Source organism: Terrapene carolina, unplaced genomic scaffold (assembly GCF_002925995.2).
Source record: "Terrapene carolina triunguis isolate 2854851 unplaced genomic scaffold, T_m_triunguis-2.0 Scaffold67, whole genome shotgun sequence".
Classification (NCBI taxonomy): domain Eukaryota; kingdom Metazoa; phylum Chordata; order Testudines; family Emydidae; genus Terrapene; species Terrapene triunguis.
The window spans coordinates 24,296,248-24,322,098 of NW_020664418.1; the positions used below are offsets into that span (position 1 = coordinate 24,296,248).

General features: G+C 43.5%; 1 protein-coding gene across 1 annotated transcript in view; it reads left to right on the forward strand.

Moving 5' to 3' along the window:
* THSD4 (thrombospondin type 1 domain containing 4) overlaps positions 1–25,851 on the forward strand; it is a 259,304-nt gene that overhangs the window by 196,112 nt on the left and 37,341 nt on the right. Inside the window, exons 7-8 of the mRNA XM_024198518.2 lie at positions 328–532; positions 2,826–2,999. Of these exons, the coding sequence (XP_024054286.1) occupies positions 328–532; positions 2,826–2,999 (379 nt within the window). The remainder of the gene's footprint in view (positions 1–327; positions 533–2,825; positions 3,000–25,851) is intronic.

The following is a 25,851-nucleotide window of genomic DNA, read 5'->3' on the forward strand; positions in this document are numbered from 1 at the left end:
CAGAAATAATATATATTGCTAGACAATTTCTAAAAATACACTCAGATCACTATGTACCCAGTTCTGCAACTCCTACACATTTAATAGCATAACACCTCATCCTTTGTAGACCCTTTGGAAGTATGCCGTGGTCCCCTATATAAAGGATAAATATTATTTATTTCAGTATTCAGCAAAAGACATGCAGATGTTTAAATGATATTATAAGACTTTTTTTTGTCCAAACACTTATAATCAGAATTGAAATGAGCTTAGTGTCTACAATATGGCACTGTCTTTATTAACAGTGGATCATTATTATGTTCTCCTTTTTCTTTTCTCTGTTAGCTGGGATATAGGGGAGTGGTCTGAGTGCAGTAAAACATGTGGCCTTGGTATGCAGCACCGTCAAGTCCTGTGCCGACAAGTGTATGCCAATCGTACTCTGATGGTTCAGCAATACCGATGCCATCACTTGGAGAAGCCAGAAACAACCAGCACATGCCAGCTGAAGATTTGCAGTGAATGGCAAATTCAGACAGAGTGGACTTCGGTAAATGGGAATGATTGGTTCATTTGGAGCATGAAACCTCAGGGGAGCTACAATAGAGTGGAACATTCCTCCAGAGATCTTTAATCAGATGTGATTGGATTACATTTGGCTTTGATTAAAAACCACAGAGGGGAATGTGGGAAAGCTTTCAAAATAGGTAGTAGGTGAGCTTAGACAATTTAAACAAGCCAGGTAGTTATAACCAATTAAAACTTGTTGTTTAAACCAGAGAGAATAGAGAAAAGGGACAGGGTAGACATATACTTAGTTAATTAAAATATCATTCGGAGTGCTTTGCAAGGTCAATGTATTTGTGTTTTTAGGGAGGGAAGATTTGATAAAGGCTTGTTTTATAGTTAAGGGGCATATGTTATTATCCAGGGTTTGATTCCATGTAGGGTTAATTATTGTCTGTGTTGGTGGTAAGAAGCAGTACCTGGTTAAGGTTTTTTTGTTTTTATTTTTATTCAGTTGTATTTTGAATAATATTTAAATGCAAGGGCATCTAGAGGCTTGGATGGGTGTTTGTTTTTTTTAAATACGTCCTATGAAGCAAAGTAAAGAAATATTATAAATCAAATACTGCTTTAGTAATTTTAGCTGGTGATATGAAATGGCAATCAAAATAAAATCCAGTGATTGATTTATTCCCCTGCCCCTCCCCCCTCCCCCAAAAAGAATCCTTTGGCATCAGGAGGAAAGGACCTACTGTAATGAGAGAGGCATTTAAGTTTGGAAACTCTGTGGTTTAAATAGAACATTTATTATGTTAGGTTACTGGAGTACAAGTAAGGTTTCACTTTGGAGACAGCTCCCTGATTTTAAAAATGCATCTTAAGCAATTTGATGCAGTGCCATTTTTCCCAAGACAGAAACATAAATGACAGATGCTTTGATCTGATTCTGGTTAGAAAAGATGGCACTCCAGATTTAAGGACGTTTCCGGACAGTGTCACCTAGTGGAAAGAGTACTGGACTGGCACTCAGAAGACCTTGGTTCTATTCCTGGGTCTGTTCCTAGACTGCTGGGTGACCTTGGGCAAGCCATTTCATCTCTCTGTGCCTCAGTAAGATGAGGATCATGATACTGATCTCCTTTGTAAAGTACTTTGATTTCCACGGATGAAAAGAGCTATCTAAGAGCTGGGTGTTATCATCATCATCATCATTATTGGTGTTACTCCAATACATTAGTGATTTGTTTCACAAGCCTAACCTGAATTTCTGCAAGTATCTTGGGCTCAGGGATTGGAGAAATAGATGCAATCCTACATGAGTGATGCTCTTACTGCTAGATGCTTTCATGGTTTTCGCATTTGCTTAGATAGGAAAGTGAGAAGTGTGTCCTGATGGGGAAAATGAAGGTTCCAGTTGCTGGCACTAATCATTTGCAGCCATGTAGATAATCATTAAAAAAAAAATTTAAAAACGTATGTTAAGAGAATGTTAAGGCTACAAAGTCAAGCACTCAGAAGTTAGGAAATGCCAAATATAAGACTGCTTGTGCAACCTTAATTTGTACCCCTTGTGTGTATGTGTTATCATGCAGCCTTTAATCATGCAGCCTTTAATTACATGGTCACATAGTGTTTGATGATAGAGTGATAGGAGCACTGGCAGGGGAGGGGTCCTATCCAGGTGTTCAGTTTTGGGTCACAACAGGCAGTGGAATTCCTTAGGCAGGACTCCTTATCTGCCTCTCTTTGCCCTCCTTCCTGATGATCTGAGCTGCATACCTCGCCAGGCAGAGATGCTGCTGGCTGCTCTATGGAGCAGCACTCCATACAGAGAGGCCAGAGAAGAGCAGGGAAGGGGAGTCTTCCCCCCACTTTCAGTTGAGGATCAGGAGCAGCTGTGCTCCCTTGAGTTACTCTTTGCTTTATCTCCTGCCCAGGAGTGCAACTCAAAAGCATGCAGAGTATGTGGAAACCTTGAAACAACCTTTCTGGAGCTTAGAGGGCTAAGTTTCTGTGCATTGTAACAAAGCTCCCCAATGCAGCAGAACCACGTCAGTCCCAATGTGGTTAGGTTCTTTATGGTCATCATGGCGGTGTTTGGCCCTATATTTTTAATGTTTGTCTTTCTAAATTCACCTATATGATTCATTGGAATGAGACCCACATCTATAGAACTATTGAAATATGTCCCCATGAACAACCAGTATTTCTTCAGCTCATGTAGATTTTTGCACCCGTGGCATTGGAGGTAAATGGATAGATGATCTCCAGCTGAACCTGGACTATAGTTGCTAGGTCTTGAATGTAGTGCTGATGCAAAGTTTGTTTTATTACAGTGTTCGGTGCCATGTGGAGTGGGGCAGAGGACCCGAGATGTTAAGTGTGTCAGCAATCTTGGAGACATTGTTGATGACGAGGAGTGTAATATGAAGCTACGGCCAAATGACATTGAAAACTGTGACATGGGGCCCTGTGCTAAGAGCTGGTTCCTCACGGAGTGGAGTGACAGGGTAAGACTTTCCACGGTTTTTTGTAACTGTCCCATTCACCCTTCTGAGACATAAGAATTGAGTAGTTTGGCCTAAGTGCAAAAGAATATAAAATATCAATCATAAAAGGGGCAATTTTGATACTCACGATTTTACTGAATTGCTTTAATCTATAACATAGGCAGGCGCAGATAAAGAAAAGATAAACTGGTTCATGAGCTTGTTTTAGGTTCAAGAAGTGATAAAAAGGACAAGAGTGTGGGCTGAAGTACCAAAGTCTGGATTTGGAATCTGATCTGAATCTAGACTTCCCTAAAGATTGGGTGTGTTCAGATTTATTGTTTTGCTTTGGTTAGACCTGAGTCCCTAAGTTTGGATCCAGATACTGCCCAAGTGTTCTTTTGGGTAGGAGGTTTCAGATTTGGTGTTCCGGTTTGAGCCCATTCAAGAAAAAGATTACCTGACCCCTACAAAGCCATAGAAATGACCCCTTTGGGCTCCAGAAAGGTTCTTTCAAAGTTTCCACATCCTAGGTAAGCTGGATATATGTTTTGTTCCAATGATGCATAGGCAGGGTCAAACTGTTGTCAATAGAGAGATGCTGATTTACACCATCTGATGATCTAGCCCAGGGAATTTGTTTAATAGTTGTAATATACATATTATTTTATTAAGACTTACGGGATAGGCATAGCTAGCACCTACAAAATATTTTAGTCCCTCTTATGGGTCGCATAGCAGATCTTATCCATACACAAGTCAAACTCAGTGTTCATTGCATAGGCCTCGTCCTTCCATCCCTTACTCTGTTGGCCAGTCCTTACCCACAGGCAGATAGTCACATTCAGAGGAAATACCTGTAAGATTTTATATATACTCCTCAGCGATATTCAATCCAGTGTGACACTTTGGGAAACAACAGTTCTGGTTCAGAGGTCATGTCATGTGCTGACCAGCCTGCTTTGCCCGAGGCAACATGGGAACATACTGAGTGAACTTAGCGGAGCCACCAGGGTCTTGTCATTTCTCTCTGTGATGATGTGTTCTGGCAGTGCAGTAACATGAACGCAAACATTGCGGTGTCTAGTCTGTCATGCTATAAATTTTAATTCCACGATGGGATCATTTTATGATTCTCTATGACTCAGTTTGATGACATAGAGGCTTTCCAGCTCTTCAAAATTCAGTACTCCTTAAATTTTAGAAATTTTCTAGCAGTGTTTCCCAAACTTGGGACGCCGCTTGTGTAGGGAAAGCCCTTGGCGGGCCGGGCCAGTTTGAGTACCTGCCGCGTCCGCAGGTTCGGCCGATCGCGGCTCCCACTGGCCGCGGTTCGCTGCTCCAGGTCAATGGGAGCTGCAGGAAGCGGCGCAGGCCAAGGGACGTACTGGCTGCCGCTTCCAGCAGCTCCCATTGTCCTGGAGCAGTGAACCGTGGCCAGTGGGAGCCGCGATCGGCCAAACCTGCGGACCCTGCAGGTAAACAAACCGGCCCGGCCCGCCAGGGGCTTTCCCTACACAAGCGGCGTCCCAAGTTTGGGAAACACTGTTCTAGCAGAGAGTAGGAAGAGGTGCTCAATTAAAACTGACTCCTGAGTCACCTCTTCAAAGCGTAATTGGAAAAAATTATCAGAATCCTACTCAGTTCTGAATGACAAAACTCCAGACTGAGCCTTCCTTTTCAAATAGATTTGTTGAGAGAGAATCTTAGTGCTGCAATGGAATATTATAGAAGTCATTGTTTGAAAGCAATATTATTTACCAGCCCCTCCACAGACTAATTAACTGCCACGTAATAAGAGGGACCCAATGCAATTAACTTTTGAGGCATTTTTTGTGGGCGGGAGCATGTCTCATTGAAGCTTAGAACATTTAAACTTTTAGAGGAAGTTGCTAGTCACTCAGGATAATGTTAATGTACAGTCTTACGTGGACTAACCCAGAAGTTAACAGCTAAAGTATCCTATTGCTGTACTGTAAACCACAAAGTGCCTTTCTATGTTTGTTTTTCTAGTGTGTAGAGCTGGATTCCTTGTAAAATGTTATTCGAGTGATATTTTATGTGTGGGAAAGAAAAAAAGCATTTTATCCTCAAAGATAGAAGAACTTAACTAGCCCTTTGAGAACATGCTGGGCCAGATCCTCATCTGGTTTAACTTGCTATAGCTGCAATGAAGCGCATCTTTACCAGTTGGGGATCCATCTCTCTCTTTTTTCTTCTCCAAGCCTGACACTTTCATTTCTGCAGGATTAAATATGTGACTTTTTTTAATAGCTGAGAATGTTTATTTTAAAAAATTAAAATAAATAAAAACATGCTGGGAGGAAGCTTTTGAATCTAGAATTGTGTTTTTAAATGTTACTGTATTTACTAATGTATGTTAAGTGAGAGCCTAGAAATGAAATATCTTATATTGAAAACTTTTTTTTTCTACTGTGACTGTTTTAAAGTTGGATAATAAATAATGGGCTTGTTACCTTTTCTGCGTATGGAAGTAAGTGAACTAATTAATGATTTCCAAATGTTTGCTACTGTGTCTGGCATAATTTAGCAGCAACTCTGCCAGCAATGCATTTAGTTAGATTTGTGAAAAGAATAAAAGGAACAGGATTCTTCTCTACATGAATCAGAAAAATATACAGGCCAAAATTTTCAAATTGGACCCTTGCATTAGATGCCTGCATAAGATATTCAGAGGTGCTGAACAGTAGCAATACCTGTTGAAATCAGTGAGAGCTCTCGGTGCTCTGCCAATCTGTCCCTTTGGCCCAAAATTTTATTTTTGCATGTCAAATACTACTTTAGTGATTCAGCAACCTCTCTCCCTTTTGATTGGGCGTATTTCTGTTTAAGGGCATTTAGATGGACAGTTTTAAATGATATGGAAATGAGCACTCCCAGATTTGCAGGCTTTGTATCGTTCACTCGAATTTCCTAAAGCAACTCTTTAAAAAAAAAATTTTAAGCCAAGCCACAATTCAGCAATAAGTGTAGATCAGTGATGGGTGACCCACAAATAGTTCAGATAAGCAGCCAAAAGTTCAGATGCTAAAATAAAGCTTTTTCAAACCTCCTGAGTCTGCAAAAGTGTGGTAGAAATCTCACAAGAACAGACCTTCTTTATGAGATTTATTACATGTCTACTTCCACTCCCAGCTGGAAATACCACAGAACAGTCTTTCTCATTGTATTGTGGCACTTGTGGCTGGAAACCACAAGTGAAAGAACTTATAAGCTTTCACAACTTTGGAACCTTAAAATGTTCAGTTCAAATGTGTTTACAGCAATAAGTGAAGATTTGGTCCTTATTTTTACTTAGTGTATATGGATGTAGATTCACTATATGGCTAGACAAGGGGGCCAAGGTAATCTTTTATTGGAGCAACTTCTGATCACTTGCCTCTCTGCTGGGCATTGACATCTCTGCATTCAATTCCTGTATGCATTGGTGCTCAATACAGCTCAGTCATTATTGTCTGCTACAGTGGGAGGGGTCCAATACCTAAGCAGAAATTACATTTACAAGGAGCTAGAGGCCTGGGAGAGAGAGAAACCAAAGTCTTTGGAGACAGGGACTTGACTGTCCAGCTAGGGCTGGAGCAGGAGGCAGATTGCAAAGAGGGAAGGAGCCTGGATAACTAAGGAAATATTGCCTAGACAAACCTACTATAATGCAGGTGCATAACTGGTTGGAAAACCGTACTTGGAGAATTGTTATCAATGGTGCACAATCAAGCTGGAAGGCCATATCGAGTGGGGATCTGTCGTGGGGTCCGGTTCTGTTCGATAGCTTCATAAATGATTTTTATTTATAATTATTTATAAATGGCATAGAGCATACATTTATAAATTTTGTGGTTTATATCAAGTTGGGAGGAGTTGCAAGCTCTTTGGAGGACAGGGTTAGAATTCAAAATGATTTGACAGGCAGTAGAAATGAACTGAAGTAAATACGATGGAATTCAATAAGGACAAATTCAAAGTACTACACTTAGGAAGGAATAATTAACTGCACAAAAACAAAATGGGAAATGACTGCCTAGGAAGGAGAACTGCAAAAAAAGATCTGGGGATTATAGGGGTTCACAAACTAAATAGGAGTCAACAATGTAACACTGTTGCTAAAAAAGCAACCATCATTCTAGATGGATTAGCAGGAGTGTTGTAAGCAAGATATGAGAAGTGACACTACTCAGCACTGATAAGGCCTCAAATGGAGTATTGTGTCCAATTCTGGGTACCACATCTGGAGAAAGATGTGGACAAATTGGAGAAAGTCCAGAGGAGAGCAACAAAAATGATTAAAGGTCTAGAAAACATGGCCTATGAGGAAAAATGGAGAGTCTGAAGAAGAGAAGACTGTGGGGGAACATGAGTCTTCAAGTACGTAAAAGGTTGTTATAAAGAGGAGAATGATACATTTTTCTCCATAACCACTAAGGACAGGATAAGAAATAACAAGCTTAAATTGCAGCAAGGGAGATTTATGTTAGGAAAAATTTCCTCAATGTAAGGATAGTTAAGCACTGGATTGAGGAATCTCTGTCATTCAAGGTTTTTAGGAACCAGTGAGACAAACACTGTCATGGATGGTCCAGATAACACTTAGTCCTGCTTCAGTGCAGGGGACTGAACTAAATGACCTGTTGAGGTCCCTTCCAGTCCTACATTTCTATGTTTCTATGATTTGTTGAAGTAACAGGAAATGTTGTGTGTAGGGTGTGACAGACCCAGACCAGTGGGGTACAGGAGTCTGGTAGAGGGCAAATATACTGGTCACTGGATGAGTAGTTTTCTGTTCCCTGAGTGACCAGAGAAGGGGCTGCACTAGAGTAATCAGGAACCTGCTAGAACCAGTTAAGGCAGGCTAATTAGGACACCTGGAGCCAATTAAGAAGAAGCTGCTAGAATCAATTAAGGCAGGCTAATCAGGGCACCTGGGTTTTAAAAGGAGCTCACTTCAGTTTATGGTGCGAGTGTGAGGAGCTAGGAGCAAGAGGCGCAAGGAGCTGAGAAGGTGTGCTGCTGGAGGACTGAGGAGCACAAGCGTTATCAGACACCAGGAGGAAGGTCCTGTGGTGAGAATAAGGAAGGTGTTTGGAGGAGGCCATGGGGAAGTAGCCCAGGGAGTTGTAGCTGTCATGCAGCTGTTACAGGAGGCACTATAGACAGCTGCAGTCCACAGGGCCCTGGGCTGGAACCCGGAGTAGAGGGCGGGCCCGGGTTCCCCCCAAACCTCCCAATTGACCTGGACTGTGGGTTCTTCCAGAGGGGAAGGTCTCTGGGCTGTTCCCCAACCCACATGGTGAATCTCTGAGGCAAGAAAATCAGCCAATAAGCGCAGGACCCACCAAGATAGAGAAGGAACTTTGTCACAAGGGAAATTTTTAAATAACTCATCTTTAAGCTTTTTAAAAAAGATTTTTGTGTCTGTAATACCAATACATTTTTATAATTTGAGTCACTCTGACCAGAAGTTGCTGTAGATGGTGTAGATTTCTTATGGTGGGCTTAACACGTTCAAGAAGAACCATCATGAACAGTTTGCTTGGAATGGAAGGCAAAGTGATGCTGTGGTGATTAGAGCACACCAGAGCATTGTCTTTCCCTTTCCAAAATGGGGGAATAATCCCATGGAACCAGTCATCAGGTGGTTTCTCATGAATCCATTCTTGGTTGATAATATGGGTCAACCCTCCCAAAATGGAATTCCCACCATGTTCAATTAGTTCTGCAGCTATGCCGCAAATACTGGCAGCATAGCCATTCTTGAGTTTACAGACTGTGCTTCAAACCTCCTCGACCATATCAGCCCTCCAGCTGCATACATTTGATCCAACAGTAGCTGGATGGAGAAGTCCTCCTGAACAACCTCACACATGCTGAAAGAATGTCATGGCTTCCACCCTCGCCCACCTCAGCCATAGTATAGGGCAGAGAACCGGGCTCTCTGAAATCTAGTGATCTGAAGGGTGCACTCTGTGATCCATGAGCAGGAGAATTAATGAAAAATTGTGTTAAATTATATACCTAATTGAGATACTGGGAGCAGTAATGGTCACAGCCCTAATGACATGCTGTAATGTATATTTGTAAAAATTTACTTATTGTCTATAGTATGAATTATTCAAGAACACACTGATAGAAATCAATTACCATTAGAAATTCTGTCTTAATAATAGAATTATACAACAGTCCATAAAATGAGCTACCCAGCTAAGAGTGTTAGCTATTATAGTATCGAGCATATTGGCAGCTGCTGTTACCTTCAGTCACTGCATTAACACTGAGTCATTGCTTGGTAAAATGCTTTTGTATACCCAGGGTCTGAAAGGCGCTATATAAACCCGAGTTCTGATTCCTTCCTAGAACAAGCCATCTTGCTCCAAGCAATCTCCCTGAAGCAAATCTTTGAAGAGTAAAGCGAGACATGGTTCTCTATAGTGCTGCTTCTGTCATAACCGAACACTATATGTAAACTATATGAATTGATGTAGTGACATGCTGTCTAATAACCACCATTAAGCAACCTCTGTTAAACAAAGAAACTAGAGAGAGGCTGCATGTCAGATCAAGGAGACTCATAAAAGACAATTTCCAAACCACACAAAAATCATAACATTACTTTAATAGTTATTTCAGGGAACATTGACAGAATCCCTGTGTATGCACTTATGTAGAGTCTTATGGACTTTGGGGCTTATATATGTTTCATGTGCAAAGCTTATGGTTTGCATGACCACAGTGTGGATCGGGTGGTGTATCTTCTTCTGTATATGGTAGCCAGACCTTCCACGCTCATCCTCTCAAAAAATAAATCAATCAACCACAAGTTGAGAGAGTGACATGATCCGGTAAATACTTAAAGAATTTAAAGTTAGGTGTCAAATACCTGACTCTGATATCCATTAAGCTCCAACTGAACATGCATCTGACGAAGTGGGCATTCACCCACAAAAGCTTATGCTCCAATACATCTGTTAGTCTTAAAGGTGCCACAGGACTCTCTGTTGCTCTTTACACTGAGAGAAATTTCCATTTATTTCAGTATGAAAAAGGGAGAGCAGTGGTAGGTTAAAGACCAAATATTGTTCCCATCAAAATCAACAGGAGCAGGACTGGGCCCAAAGCATTTAACAAGAACTCCAGTCTATTTCTATTTGTCATACTACATTCATTGTTTCTTTTTCTATGAAAAAAAAATTGTCCAGCTAATTAACGCTCCAAATTCCAAATGCTGCCTTTCATTATCTGTGATTTTTTTCACTTACAGAAAAGCTCAGTAGTAAAACTTGGTGAATTTACTATCATGCGTTTGCATAAACAAATTTGCATAGGTCTTCCCAAGTCTCTCTTGCAATGAACCTGACAGCTCAAAATCAGGGGCGCCATTTCAGATTTTGGTAGGGGGGGCAATTTTAACCATGATTCATGGGACTCCTTAGGCACTTGAAAACTCTAGCTTTTTGGCAGATAACTTAGCAATTAGCTGACAGGAGCCCTGTATCTAATTCCTTTATAAAAGAAATAAAATAAAATAAATATTAGGCCCACTCAGCTCTAATAACATGTTTTAACATCTTGTGGCAAGTCGCATGAAAAGGGGCGGGCCGAGGGACACGCTGGCCGCTCTTCCTGCAGCCCCCATTGGCCTGGAGCGGCGAACCACAGCCAGTGGGAGCTGCGATCGGCCAAACCTGCGGACGCGGCAGGTAAACAAAGCGGCCCGGCCCACCAGGGGCTTTCCCTGAACAAGCGGCGGCCCTAGTTTGAGAACCACTAGCTTAAGGGACACTTGTTAGGTTTTAAATTTTAATGTATATTCTTACTTTATTACTACTCTGTGGAGAGAGAGACCCCATCAGGACTCCTGGGTTCTATCCCAGTTCTGGGAGGAGAGTGGGATCTAGTGGGTTACAGCGAGGAGCAGATGCATCTGGGTTCTATATAAGAACATCAGAATGGCCATACTGGGTAAGACCAATGGTCCATCTAGCCCAGTATCCTATCTTCCAACAGTGGCCAATGTCAGGTGCTCCAGGGGGAATGAACAGAACAGGTAATCATCAAGTTGCCCTGTTGCCCACTCCCAACTTCTGGCAAACAGAAGTGAGGGACATGCAGAACAGGGTGTTGGATCCCTGCCCACCCTGGCTAATAGCCATTACTGGACCTATCCTCCATGAACTTATCTAGTTCTGATTGGAACCCTGTCATAGTTTTGGCCTTCACAACATCCCCTGGCAAAGAGTTCCTGTCAAGGCTGTATCCCCACTTTGAACTTTAGGGTTCAAATGTAGGGGCCTGCATGAAAACTTCTAAGCTTATCTACCAGCTTAGCTTTGGTCCGCTGCCACCATCACAAGAATTCCCTCCCTGGGAAGCCTTGAGAAACCTTTCACCAATTCCTCGGTGAACACAGATCCAAACCCCCTTGGATCTTAAAACAAGGAGAAGTTAACCATCCCCCCTCCTTCCTTCCACCCTCCTTTCACCAACTCCTGGTGAATACAGATCCAAACCCCCTTGGATCTTAAAACAAGGAGAAATCAATCTGGTTCTTAAAAAAGAAGGCTTTTAATTAAAGAAAAAGGTAAAAATCATCTCTGTAAAATCAGTATGGAGAATAACTTTACAGGGTAATCAAACTTAAAGAGCTCAGAGGACCCCCCTCTGTCTTAGGTTCAAAGTACAGCAAACAAAGATACACACTCTGGTAAAAAGGTACATTTACAAGTTGAGAAACAAAGTAAATCTAAGACGCCTTGCCTGGCTTTTACTTACTAGTTTGAAATAGGAGAGACTTGTTTAGAAAGATGGGGAGAACCTGGATTGATGTCTGGTCCCTCTCAGTCCCAAGAGCGAACCACCCCTTAAAACAAAGAGCACACACAAAAGCCTTCCCCCCCCCCCAAGATTTGAAAGTATCTTGCCCCCTTATTGGTCCTTCGGGTCAGGTGTCAGCCAGGTTACCCGAGCCTCTTAACCCTTTACAGGTAAAAGGATTTGGAGTCTCTGTACACAGAGAGCTGTTACCCTTCCCTTTATAGTTATGACACACATGTTGACTGTGAAAAAATACTTTTCTTTTTGTTTTAAATCTGGTGCCTATTAATTTCATTTGGTGACCCCGTAGTTCTTGTGTTGTGTGAAGGAGTAAATAACACTTCTTTATTCAATTTTTATACACCATTCATGATTTTATAGACCTCTATCATATCCCCCCTTAGTCATCTCTTTGCCAAGCTGAAAAGTCTCAGTCTTTTTAATCTCTCTTCATACAAAACTGTTCTATACCCCTAATCATTTCTGTTGCCTTTCTCTGTACCTTTTCAAAATCCAATATATCTTTTTGAGATGGGGTGACCAAATCTGCACTCACTATTCAATATGTTGGTGTACCGTGGATTTACATAGAGGCAATAAGATATTTTTCTCTTATTATCTATCCCTTTCCTAATGATTTCTAATATTCTGTTAGCTTTTTTAATTGCCACTGCACATTGAGCAGATGATTTCAGAGAACTATCCACAATTACTGCAAAATCTCTTTATGGACGGGTTCAGCTAATTTAGACTCCATCATTTTGTATGTATAGTTGGGATTGTATTTTGCCAAGTGCATTACTTTGCATTTATCAACATTGAATTTCTTCTGCCACTGTGTTGCCCAGTCACCAAGTTTTGTGAGATCCCTTTGTAACTCTTCCCAATCTGCTTTGGACTTAACTATCTTGAGTAATTTTGTATCATCTGCAAATTTTACCACCTCACTGTGTACCCCTTTTTCCAGATCATTTATGAATATGTTGAATAGAACTGGTCCCAGTAGAGACCCCTCAGGGACACCACTATTTATCTCTCTCCATTCTCACCTTTTATTCCTACCCTTTGTTTCCAATCTTTTCACTGAAGTGCCTGGCAGTGCATTCAGGATCATCTAAGGATCCTTAATCTACTTTAATGATAAGCCTTTTGTTATCTTAATCACCCTGCCTCTGTTTATAAACAAATTCCCTGCCTCAAAGGCTGTGCTACTCACAGCTTTGGAACTCATCACATATCACCCTCCAGCTGTTGCAATTAAGAGCTCCATCTAGGGTAGACCTCCCCTATGAAACTGGAGGGGGAAGAGGGGCTAAAGCCCTCCCCTGCCCCCCCTGCTCAAAATAATACTATGTTAAAACTGCAACGTTTCACCACATTTGGATTCAAATTCATAAATCAATCCAGGCCAGGGTGTAAGGTTGGTGACCCTTACCAAACATATCAACAAAACTAGGTTAACAGAAATTAGTTGAGACCCATGTGGCCTGGAAATGTTGTTGCTAATGGTCCATATGGCTCTGATCTATAGTTCAGTTTACTGGAGAATGAGAAGCAGGGAACACACACTCTCCTATTTTACTATAGTGGGAGAATCACTCGTGTTCTCTTTCTACTGACTGGAGTGCTCAATTGTTGTTCTCTATTACCATATTTTTGTTTGTTCATTTGTTTCTCATTTTATATTTAGTACATATTTACAAGAGAGAGCTTTTAAAATGTTAATGATATTTGGAAGCCAAAATAAAAGCTGGGAAGAAAACAGCATTAGGGAACAGCAAAGCAAGACTAGCTTTGAATCTCAGCTATGCTACAATAAAATGAAATAATAATACTTACCTTATATCTCCCATTGGAGGGATTCTAGGGTGCTTCACATACACTAATGATGTAATCCCCATTTAACAGATGAGGAAATGGAGGCACATAAGAACAGGCATACTGGTTCAGATCAGTGGTCTATCTAGCCAAGTATGCTGTCGCTAACAATTGCCAATACCAGATGCTTCAGAGGAAATTAACAGAACAGGACAGTTATTGAGTGATTCATCCCCTATTGTCTAGTTCCAGCTTCTGGCAGTCAGAGGTTTAGGGACACTTGGAGCATGGGTTGCATCCCTGACCATCTTGGCTAATAGCAATTGATGTACCTATCTTCCATGATTTTATCTAATCTTTTTAAACCCAGTTATACTTTTGGCCTTCACAACATCCTCTGGCAATGAGTTCCACAGGTTAACTGCAACATTGGGTCCTGTGGCACCTTTAAGACTAACAGATGTATTGGAGCATAAGCTTTTGTGGGTGAATGCCCACTTCGTCAAATGCATCAGGTTAACTGTGCATTTTGTGTGGGGAAGTACTTCCATAGACAACCTTAAGGTTTCAGAAGTGCTGAGCATCTGACTTCCATGGGTTTGCAGGTGCTCAGAACAATTGAAGTTCAGGAGATAAATTTTATGCACAGGGTCACAAAGTGAGTCTATAGCAAAGCTGGAAAAATAACTCAGGGCACTTGAATCCCAGTCCTGTGCCTCATAATCAAAAGACCATACTTTCAGTTATGAAAGTTAAATGCCATAAATAAACAGTATGTCACAATAAGTGTATAAATTAGGTTGAGAAAGTGCAATGACATACCCTCAAGCCTGAGTGGCAGAACTGAGGGCAGGTCTACACTATAGGCTTAAGTCGATCTAAGTTACGCATGAATAACGTAGCTCAGGTCGACTTATTGCGGTGTCTACACCGCACTGGGTCAGCGGGAGACACTCTCCCGTCGACTTACCTTATGCTTCTTGTTCTGGTGGAGTCAACGGGAGAGCGATCTGTGGTCGATTTAGTGGGTCTACACTAGACCCTCTAAATTAACCCCCGGTGGATGGAGTGCCGCAGCGATCCAAGGTAAGTGTAGACATGCCCTGTGATTAGGAGAAGATGTATGAAGTGTTGTTGTAGCTATGTTGGTCCCAGGATATTGGGGGGGGGGGGGGGGGGGGAGGTACTATCTGTTGTTGGACCAATCTCTGTCAATGAGCGAGACAATGTTTCAAGCTTGAACGGAGCTCTTCTTCACATTTGGGAAATGTATTCAGAGTGTCACTGCTAAATGCAAGATGAAACAGATTGTTTAGCATAACTAGTTAACATGTATTTCAAGGACTTCTCAAGGTGACGGGTTCAGTTAGCACCTTTCCAGTCATGGGGTGGGAAAGGAAAAAAAATCCCTCCCAATGACAGAATCACTGCCTGCCTCAAATATCTACAAGACAATGGACAACACTCAGATATCCACCTGACCCCAAATACATTGCCAAACTCATCCATTTCATACTCGCATTTCATACAATTTTACATTCAACAACAAACACTTTTTCTAAACCCTGGGAAAAGCCATGGGTACTAGGATTGTTCCCCAGTGTGTCAACTTTTTCATGGGCCACCTTGAGGAAGAATTTGGTGGATAAATGCACCAAGAAAAAAATTATATACCTGAGCTACATTAACGATATTTTATACTCTGGACAGACAACCAAAACTCCAACCTAGTTTTCCACCACCCGTCAATTAAACTCTCTCTAGAATGGTCCCACACTAGCATCAACTTCCTTGACACCACGTTCAGCTTCAACAGTGACAACTATATATAAGGAAACCACAGATTGCCACACCTACCTTCACAGATCCAGTAACCACTCCAAAATACACCAAGAAATCTGTTATCTACAGCCAGGAACTCAGACACCAGAGACTATGCTCCGAGGAGAAAGTCCAGGATATACACTTTAAAACCACCTTCATCAAACAAGGACACTCCACCAGAGAATTAAATTGCATCATGAAACGGGCCACATAAAATACCCCAGGAGACTCTGCTTCAATATAGAAATAAAACCCACTCTGACCGTGCACTCCTAGTTGTCACCTACCACCCCACATCGGAACCCATACAGGGTATCATTAAACAATTTCAACCCATACTCAGTGGGGACCACATCCTGAAATAAATCTTTCCTGAACCTTCTCTTTGGGCCTACAAACAACCCCCACCCTCTCCAAGCTCATCATCAGAAGCCAGCTTCCCACAGACCAGGACACACCAACTCAAAGCAGTGTCAGGCCCTGCCAGAACAACAGATGCAAAATCTATAGACATGTCTTCATTGCTACGATGATCAACACCCTCCACAACACACCTTTCAAGATCAATGGGCTTCTACACATACGTATCACAATCTCATCCAGTGCACTAAATGCCCCAATAACAACTGTGTGGGTGAAATGAGACAATCATTACGCTCTCGAATGAATTCACACAGAAAAATGATAAAAGACAAAAACACCATATCACTGTGGGTGAACACTTTTCACAGAGCGATCACTCTATTTCTGATCTCTCAGTCCTCATCCCCAAACGTCTTCAAAGACGAACCTGGGAGCTTAAATTCATTACTTTGCTAGACACTAAAAATCCTGGACTAAATAGAGACACTGGATTTATGTACACAGCGTTGTTGTAGCTGTGTCAGTCCCAGGATATTAAAGAGACAAGGCGGGTGAAGTAATATCTTTTATTGGACCAACTTCTGTTGGTAAGAGAGACAAGCTTCTACAATGTAAGCTCAAAAGTTTGTCTCTCTCCCTAACTGAAGTTGGTCCGATAAAAGATATTACCTGATCTACCTTGTCACACTGGGTTTATGGCTTATTACAATAGTCGATTACCCACTTACTCACACACACACACACTCAGTTTCCTCACACACCCATTATTGGAGAGGGTTTAACTGGCTACTTCACCCACCCTGTCTCTCTAATAAGGAAAAGATAATGATGAAAAATTTCAAAAGTACTTAAGTCTCATTTTCAAAAACAATTAAGTCACCTAGGAGTCTAAATTCCAACTGGACTTAGATGCTTTTGAAAATGTTACCCCTTGAGCTTTCTGTTTATGTATTGTTTTATTTGCAGTTTTAGTGCTACCTGCTGCTTTTAAAATTCTGTGTCAATTTCAGATGATTTATACCCTTACCAGGATTATTCCTGTTAATACTGACTTCTTACTGGTCTTGAACATATAGCCTTGAGATGGCCGGTTGGAGTTCCGCCATAAAACTAGGCCTATCCACTGCAGTTGACTGCTCTGTAACTTGGCACAAATCTCATCCTCAACAGGCTAGCTGACTTATATTTCAGTGAAACTGAAAACTAGGTTGGAGTTTTGGTTGTCTGTCCAGAGTATAAAATATCGTTAATGTAGCTCAGGTATATAATTTTTTTCTTGGTGCATTTATCCAGAAATTCTTCCTCAAGGTGGCCCATGAAAAAGTTGACACATTGGGGAACAATCCTAGTACCCATGGCTTTTCCCAGGGTTTAGAAAAAGTGTTTGTTGTTGAATGTAAAATTGTTATGGGTGAGTATGAAATGGATGAGTTTGGCAATGTATTTGGGGTCAGGTGGATATCTGAGTGTTGTCTTGCATCTGAAGAAGTGAGGTTCTTACCCACGAAAGCTTATGCTCCCAATACTTCTGTTAGTCTTAAAGGTGCCACAGGACCCTCTGTTGCTTTTTTCAGTGTTTCCTGTTGTTTAGTGTCGTATATTTTGACAGTGCATTCTCCATCACTTGAGAAATTCACCCTAGAAATTCCAGGTTGTTTTTAGAAATCAATATACAATATAACCTTCTAAATTGTTAAATTATTCTGAAATGCCTACAGTTCTGATATTGAAGGCTGCCAAATTATCCTCCCAAAGCTGACTCTACAAAGGAGGTGGTTGCTTAGGGCAGCAAAATGTTCAGGGACTGTTTGTGTGGATGACTAGTTTAGTACACTAGATTAGCTAGCTTGCCAGGAGCAATAGAACCCCTAGTTAATACAGGAACAGATTTACCATGAAACTAACCGTGCGGTTGATCGGGGCCCCCAATGACAGTGGGACCCCCAAAATGCAGGACAAATGTCTGACAACCTGCCCCTGAGTCCCAGCTGGTGGTGCAGCAAGGCTCAGGCAGGCAGGCTGCCTGCATGCCGTGGCTGGTGGCCCCACGCCACTCCCAAAAGTGGCCAGTTGCTGGCATGTCTCTGTGCGCCCCTGTTGGGGGGCGGGGGGAGGCTGCGGCTCCACGTGCTTCCCCCACCCCGGGAAGCGCACGGAGACCCGCTGTCCACCTCCCACCAAGGGGCGCGCAGAGACGTGCCAGAAGCAGGGCTAAGGCAGCTCCCTTCCCACTCTACCTCCCTCCCTCCGCACTGCTTCGTTCCTAGAAGTGGCCGACATGTCCCTGCGGCCTGTGGGGGGGGGGTCTCTGTGTGCTCCCCCCACCCCAAGCACCAACTCCACAGCTCCCACTGGCCGGGAACTGCAGCAAATGGGAGCTGCGGGGGAGGCGCATGCGGGCAGCAGTGTGCAGAGACCCCCGCCCCCTCCTAGGAGCTGCATCCCGCACCCAAACTTCCTCCCAGAGCCCACCCCCCCACACCCTCTCCTGGACCCAACCCCCTGCCCCAATCAAGGTACCTCACTTTATTTTCATTTACTTCCCATTATTTATAATATAGGAGGAGGAGGAAGAAATAAAGAATGAAAAATGGAGAGGAGATGAGAGAGAATGTTCTTTTTCTTTTCTGGGTCCTGAGGCGGATGCCCCAAAAATGAAGCTGCGCCCAGGGCCACGTGACGTTCCCCTGGTTTTATCTGGACCGGTGATCTGCTAGGTCACTCCAATTCTTGACTGTGGGAGCCAGCCTTACCCTGCTCTGCTGTGAGAACCCCCACTCCTGGGCTGTTCATGCACAGCCTCTGGCAGGTAAATTGCTCCTTGGATTGTGCAACCGAATGACACTAGCCAATATCTCCGGTCCTAGACACAACCCTAGGAACCTCCGTCTTGCAGTGTCCAGTTATGCCCGCTCGATGCTGCAAGCTTATATGAGTTCATCAATTTAACAAAGAAATTGGTATGTACCAGGCTTGTTATCCCAAGGGGAGTTTCTGATACACTTCAAACCAAACGTACTGCTTCAGGTAGAATAAACAAACAAATTTATTAACTACAAAGATAGATTTTGAGTGATTATAAGTCAAAGCACAACAAGTCGGATTTGGTCAAATGAAATAAAAGCAAAACACATTCTAAGCTGATCTTAACACTTTCAGTGCCCTTACAAACTTAGATGCTTCGCACCACAGACTGGCTGGTTGCCCTTCAGCCAGGCGATCCCCTTTGATCAGTGCTTCAGTCACTTGGTGGTGATGTCTGTAGATGGAGGTGGAAGAGAGAGGAAGAGCATGGCAAACATCTCTTCCTTTTATCATGTCCTTTCTTCCCTCTTGGCTTTGCCCCCTCCCCTTCAGAGTCAGGTGAGCATTACCTCATCGCAGTCCCAAACTGACCAAAGGAAAGGGGGTGACTCACTCGAGAGTCCAACAGATCCTTTGTTGCTGCCTAGGCCAGTGTCCTTTGTTCCTGTGAGGATGGGCTGGGTTTATACCATACATGCCCTGATGAGGTGTGAACTGCCTGGGCTTGCTTTAAGCCATGAGGACACATTTTCAGCCTCATAACTATATACATGAAATTACAACCTATAACATTACTATAACAACGATTACTATAACATTACCATAACAACAATGCTCAGTGCATCATAAGCCTTCCAAAGATACCCGACATGACAAACTTTGCATTGGATACCCCACAATCATATTATGAGGATGAACATGGGGTTGAAGGGTATTCCTCCGAAGTACAGAATGTCACAGGCCCCACTAACTCTAAATCCAACACTGCCTGTATCCCAGGGTCTATTATGATTAACAATGATTGTTTCTAACAGTGGACATATAAAAATCCTCCTGGTCCTGGTGAACTAATGGGTAAGGAAGGCCTGGGGAGAGCCATGGAAAGTGCAGAGGTTCCACCTCACAGGAGATCATGCAAATGTGTTTTTTTCTTCAAAGTGTCAAGTTTCCCCTCATTTTGTGTGGAAATCCTGTAAGAGCACCAATTTTGCATTGTTTCAGTGCAAAGCCATAACTCAGTATTTAGTTTGCAATGAAACACAAAACCAGTCTAATTTTGAAGGACATGTTGATAGAAGTGTGGCCAATGCCTAAAGAAGCTTTTTTCCTCCTCCAGTTTATATCCCGTTCGCATGATGCAGCTGCTTCAGATTTCCTAAAAAACCTGTGACTGCCAAAAACAAATTGGTTTGTTTATAAGCAATCAGGCACTCATTGGTCAATACAGAATGCTATTATATTTTCAGACATTAATATAAAACCAGACATTTTATTACTGGAAACTATACATAGAGATTAGAATTACAGTAAAACAAGCTCATATTTTAGCACAGAATGCTGAAGTTAAGTACAATAGCACACCAGATTTCACAAGCAACACTAAAAATATTTCCCCCCTCAAGGATTTACATACATCTTCAGGAGTCCAAATCTCACCAAGGTTCAGACTCTGAGGTGGGGTATCTAATTGTTCACATCACTAACAGTGGTAGTGCAATTCACTGTGTTGTGACTTGGGACAGTCACTGATCACACCTAATTCCTATTGCTATCCTATTATTGCTCTTCCACCACTAGTGTATTTCTAGTCATCACCCTACTTCTAAACATCTCACACACTTTTCCCTTGGTTTATGAAACTTAATGTGTAGTAGCCCCAGCATTCCAGTACAGTAACCAGTCTGAAGGAAAATCTTCATTGGCATCTCTCTGAAGAGGTCCTGAATCAGCTACTCCCCTTATTCTGTTGTATCAAGGCAAGAGAAAGGTTAAGCAATCACTTGACATAATAAAACTCCCTGATGTTGGGAGCAGGGGCATAGCTCTTGGATCTGAAAGATAATGAGCATATATTAGGACAATAGAGGTTAGAGCAGTCACTTTAAATAAAAATAAATACACCAACCAGGCAATACAAAAATAAAGTGGGAAATAAGCTGAATTTATCGAATAGTTACTGCATTTTTACTATTCATCTGGGAAAGATTTGGTTGGTTCACTATTTTAATGTAACTACCAATTAATACTAATTCTACAAAGTTTCTAGTGTCTCTGCTGCATTAGCTCATTTAACTCCACACTGAATAATTTTCCTGTGTGTTTAGTCTGATTGGTTTAAACATGCTTAGTATCTTAGACAAATAGGAACCAGCCATTTCTATTTGGGACACTTACGACCAGATTTTCAAAGGAGATCAGCACTGCTCCCAGTACCCTGATCTCCTTTGAAAATCTGGCCTTTATTTGGGTTCCTAAATGGGGATTGAGCTCTCTTGAAAATTTGACCCTTAATCTATTGCCAGTAGATCACTGCTTGCTTCACCTTGGAGTATATTCCAAAAGTACTAGTGTCCAGTTTTCACATAGTTTAGATGGAATCGAGGTGAATGATTTTTGTAACTTTGTTTTTTAACTTTTCATAGATTGATATTTATTTTTATTTTTGTGGCCCTCTTGTAGTACATAAATTGGAGAGGATTTGCACAATCTCCTAAATACCGTAGGAAATAATGTGTGGGATAGGGATGGGGTCTGGAGAAGGGATATCAGCAGAAATTGGCCAGTTTTACCAATGCTTTACTAGAAAACATGTTACTTGTTTCTTTGGGTTATTTTAAAACTTCAGTTAAAGCTAAAATGGTGGCCTAAAACCACATGAAATGAGTGGTGAGAGGGGGCTTGGTTTAGCTCCTCATAGCCAAATGTCTACACTGCTGTTGTCACTTACCTGGAAGCCATGTTGTCTGTCTCAGTTTAGAATAAGAATTGGAGACTGAATTACCAATGTAACTCTAGGTTGGCACATCAGTGTGTGGAGCCTTGCACAATCACAGTTTACCTGTTCTACCTGTCCTGTGAATAAACACAGAAATTCAGGCCTGCTGCTCCCGGAGCAAGTGGTGCCAGATCAGACCTCAGTTTTACCCAGAGGTCATTCTGATGACTTTCACAAACACTGGTTTCAATTTTTTTTTTAAGAATGTAGGGAATAAAAGGGTCATCAAGCTGAACTGATGAGGGAGGGAGTTTGGGAAGAAAAGAAACAGCACACCTCTGAATATCAGGGTGGGTGTCACCCAAACTTGTATTTTTGTGGGAATACAAAGCAACTTAACATATGTGTGTAATCTGTAAAAACTGGAAGGGAAAGCATGGCTTTATCCAAATACTCCCTCGCTGTACCTTTGGGTAGAGCCCTGTGCAGGACTGTTTTTTTTAATTCCGCTCCCATCCGCGCCTGCTATTATGGCAGCAGGTGCTGTGGAACTGTGGGATCCCAGTCCCGCTGCAGGGCTCTACGCTAGTCCTGTGCTGGGCTCTACTCTTGGGAGCCTGGCTTTCACATAGGAGGTTTTTACTTATGAAAAAAACAACATGGAAAACCAAATACTAAAATAAGAAACATTTGGGTTTTACGTTTGCTGCTCAGATCCTTTGTGGGTAGCTAATCTATAGTAAAATCTCACAGCACAGAGTGGGAAAGCTTGATACCTTCCCATTTGGTATTTCCTTTGTTATTTGAGACATTAGTCCAGCTCAGACATAATCATTTAAAACAGAAGACTATTGAGAATTTCTGGAAGACTTCACAGACTAAGCTTGTTCCCAATTCTGTTTTGTTTGGGAAGCAGAAAAGTAAATTAGATTGTCAGATGATTGTTTGCAGGATAACCCTGCTCCTGTCCCCCTCACCCCCCGTATATTTAACTATACCTTCCTAGGGTGTAATATGCTGAGTGGATACAAGACATATTCCCACTTAGAGAGACAAGATGGATGAGGTAATATCTTTTATTGGACTAACTTCAGTTTGTGAGAGAGACAAACTTTCGAGCTTACACTGAAGAAGCTTGTCTCTCTCACCAACAGAAGTTGGTCCAATAAAAGATATTACCTCACCCACCTTCTTTCTCTAATATCCTGAGACATGGCTACAGCAACAGTGCACATTCCTGTTTAGTTGGTTTGAAATACAGTTATTTATAGGGCTCAGTTAAACACGTACGTATTGAGAACTATGTAGGTCATAGTATTAAATAGGGGACCAGCATATATTTTAATCCTTAAAGGCAGTACTTAACTTGTGCTAGGGCTGAGCCCCGGCACTTCTAGGCTTGGAAGTTCATAGCCCCAACATCGCTGGGTTTACCACTTCAGTTATGAACCTAAAAAAATTGCTTGAGCCCTGGCACCTCTTTCATTACAAAGTAAACAGTGTTTAAACAACCCATGTAAGTTACATACAAAACTAGCTATCAGATTTGTTTGCAAAGCATGATTCTTCTTCGAGTGATTGCTCATGTGCATTCCACAATAGGTGTGCATGCTCGCCACGTGCACTGGTGCCAGAAGTTTTTCCCCTAGCAGTACCCGTAGGGGGATGCCCCTAGCGACCCCTGGAGTGGCGCCTCTATGGCGTGATATAAGGGGCGCTGCGCACCACAGCACCGTTCCCGCAACCCCAGGTGTCGATCGCCAGCACCTCCCTGTCGCAGATCCACCCGCTGGAGCCGGTTGTGGAGCAGCCGCGACCGGTGGTACTCCCGCTCCTCCACGCCGGGATCACGGTCTCATAGTCTGCACCATTCCCAACGCTGCCGTTCGTCCCAGTCCCAGGATAGCAGTAGATCATATGCCTCCCTTCACGGTCGTCAGTCGATGGGCCAGGCTAGTCAGGCTGGACAGCCCGCTCCGCCGGTGCCACAGCAGGTGCAGTGGCCCCAGATCTCTTGGCTGGTGCCATGGTACCAATGGGCCCCGTGGCTCCTGACGCAGCCCCCAGTGGTGAATCGCTTGGTGGCCGGAGCCTCGGAGAGACCGTCAGCCTCCCTTTCTCAGCCACCCAGAAAGGAGTGTTCATCCCCGGTCCCACGCTCAGAAGGGGACCAAGTGGTGGGGCCTGTGGCCTTCCCGGATGAGGCGATCATGGCCCCTCCTCTGCCTGTCCCTCAGGAGGACTCTAAAGCCCACCAAGAGTTGTTGAAAAGGGTGGCATCGAGCCTCAACCTACAAGCTAAGGACCTGGAGGAACCCTCGGACTCCCTCTTCGATGTCCTCTTGGCTTCAGCACCGGCCAGGGTAGCTCTCCCACTCCATGAAGGGGTGGCAAAGATCTCGAACGCCTTGTGGCAAACCCAAGTTTCCTTGTCCCCCATCTCTAAGAGGGCAGAATGGAAATACTAAGTGCCCGCCAAGGGGCATGAATACTTTTATACCCACCCTGCCCCCAACTCTCTAGTGGTCGAGTCGGTCAACCATAGAGAGAGGCAAGGCCAACCCATCCCTACTCCTAAGAATAAGGACTCAAGGAGACTAGATCTATTCAGTAGAAAGGTTTATTCATCCTCGAGTTACCAACTGAGGGTGGCAAACCACGAAGCCCTGTTGGGTAGATAAGAATTCAATTTGTGGGTCTCTCTGCCCAAATTCGAGGATTCCCTCCAAGAGCGTGACAAAAATGAATTCAAGGCTCTGGTGGAGGAGGGTACGGCTGCCACCAGGGTGGCCCTGCAGGCTGTCTCGGATGCCGCAGATATGGCTGCAAGGTCTGTGGCCTCTGCGGTGTCCATGAGGAGAGCGTTGTGGCTCCTGCTGTCTGGGTTGTCCAGCGAGGCGCAAAACTCCTTACAGGAACTTCCGTTCGATGGCAAAGCCCTGTTTACGGAACAGACAGACATGAAGTTACATGGTCTGAAGGATTACCGCACAACATTAAAGACCCTTGGCCTCTATGTCTCAGCCCCGGCCAGGACCAAGTTCAAACCGCAGCAGGCTCCCACCCAGGCCACCCACTCTAGATATGAGCCCCCTTATAAAAAGTCAAGGGACTTTAAAAAACACCCGCAACGACAATCTTGGCCTGCGCCCCATCCTGGGTCCTCTGAGGGTAAACAGGTGGGAAAGCACCAGTTTTGACGGGACGCCTGGGGGCAACTTACCAGTTCATACCAGGGATCCACCCTCAATAAAGCTTCCCTTCTCCAACCAGTTGTGTGCTTTTCTTCCGGAGTGGTCGCAGCTGACCTCGGACCGATGGGTCCTCAACACCGTCTCCTGGGGCTACACTCTCCAGTTTACCTCTACCTCACCCTCCATCCCCATCCCTCCTCATGGACCCCTCTCACGAGACCCTGCTCGAGCAGGAGGTGAGGCAGCTCCTTGGCCTAGGAGCGGTGGAAGTGGTGCCAGTGGAGTTCAGGCACAAGGGGTTCTACTCCCGCTACTTCCTTATCCCGAAGGCCAAAGAGGGGCTCAGGCCCATCCTGGACCTGTGAGGCCTGAACCAGTACATGGTAAAGCTCAGGTTTCGCATGGTCTCTCTGGCCTCCATCATCCCCTCCCTGGATCCCGGGGACTGGTACGCTGCCCTCGATCTACAGGATGCATACTTCCACATTCATATATTCGAGGGACATAGGCAGTTTCTCCGTTTCACGGTTGGGCAGGAGCACTACCAGTTTACTGTCCTCCCGTTTGGCCTGTCCACTGCTTCCAGGGTATTCACAAAATGTATGCCTGTGGTAGCGGCCTACCTCAGATGTCGAGAGGTCCAGATCTTTCCCTACCTTGAGGACTGGCTGGTCAAGAGCAGCTCCAGGTCACAGGTGCAGGATCATGTATCACTCCGCCTGTCCACATGCACCACACTGGGCCTGTTGGTAAACGACACCAAGTCCAGATTAGTCCCGGTGCAACACATAGAGTTCATTGGGGCAATTCTGGACATGACGTCGGCCAGGGCCTCCCTCCCACTGGACAGATTCGAAACCCTAAGGGAGCACATCATCATGGTCACAAGGTTCCCCATGACCACAGCCAGAGTGTGCCTTCAATTCCTGGATCACATGTCGGCGTGCACATATGTAGTTCGTCATGCCAGACTCAGGATGCAGCCCCTCCAGCTCTGGTTGGCCTCGGTATTCTCCCAGTCCAGAGACAGGATGGACAAAGTCCTCACTGTGCCCAAACTGTGATGGTGGTACTCCCTGGGGAACATGCTCCAAGGGGCCCCATTGAA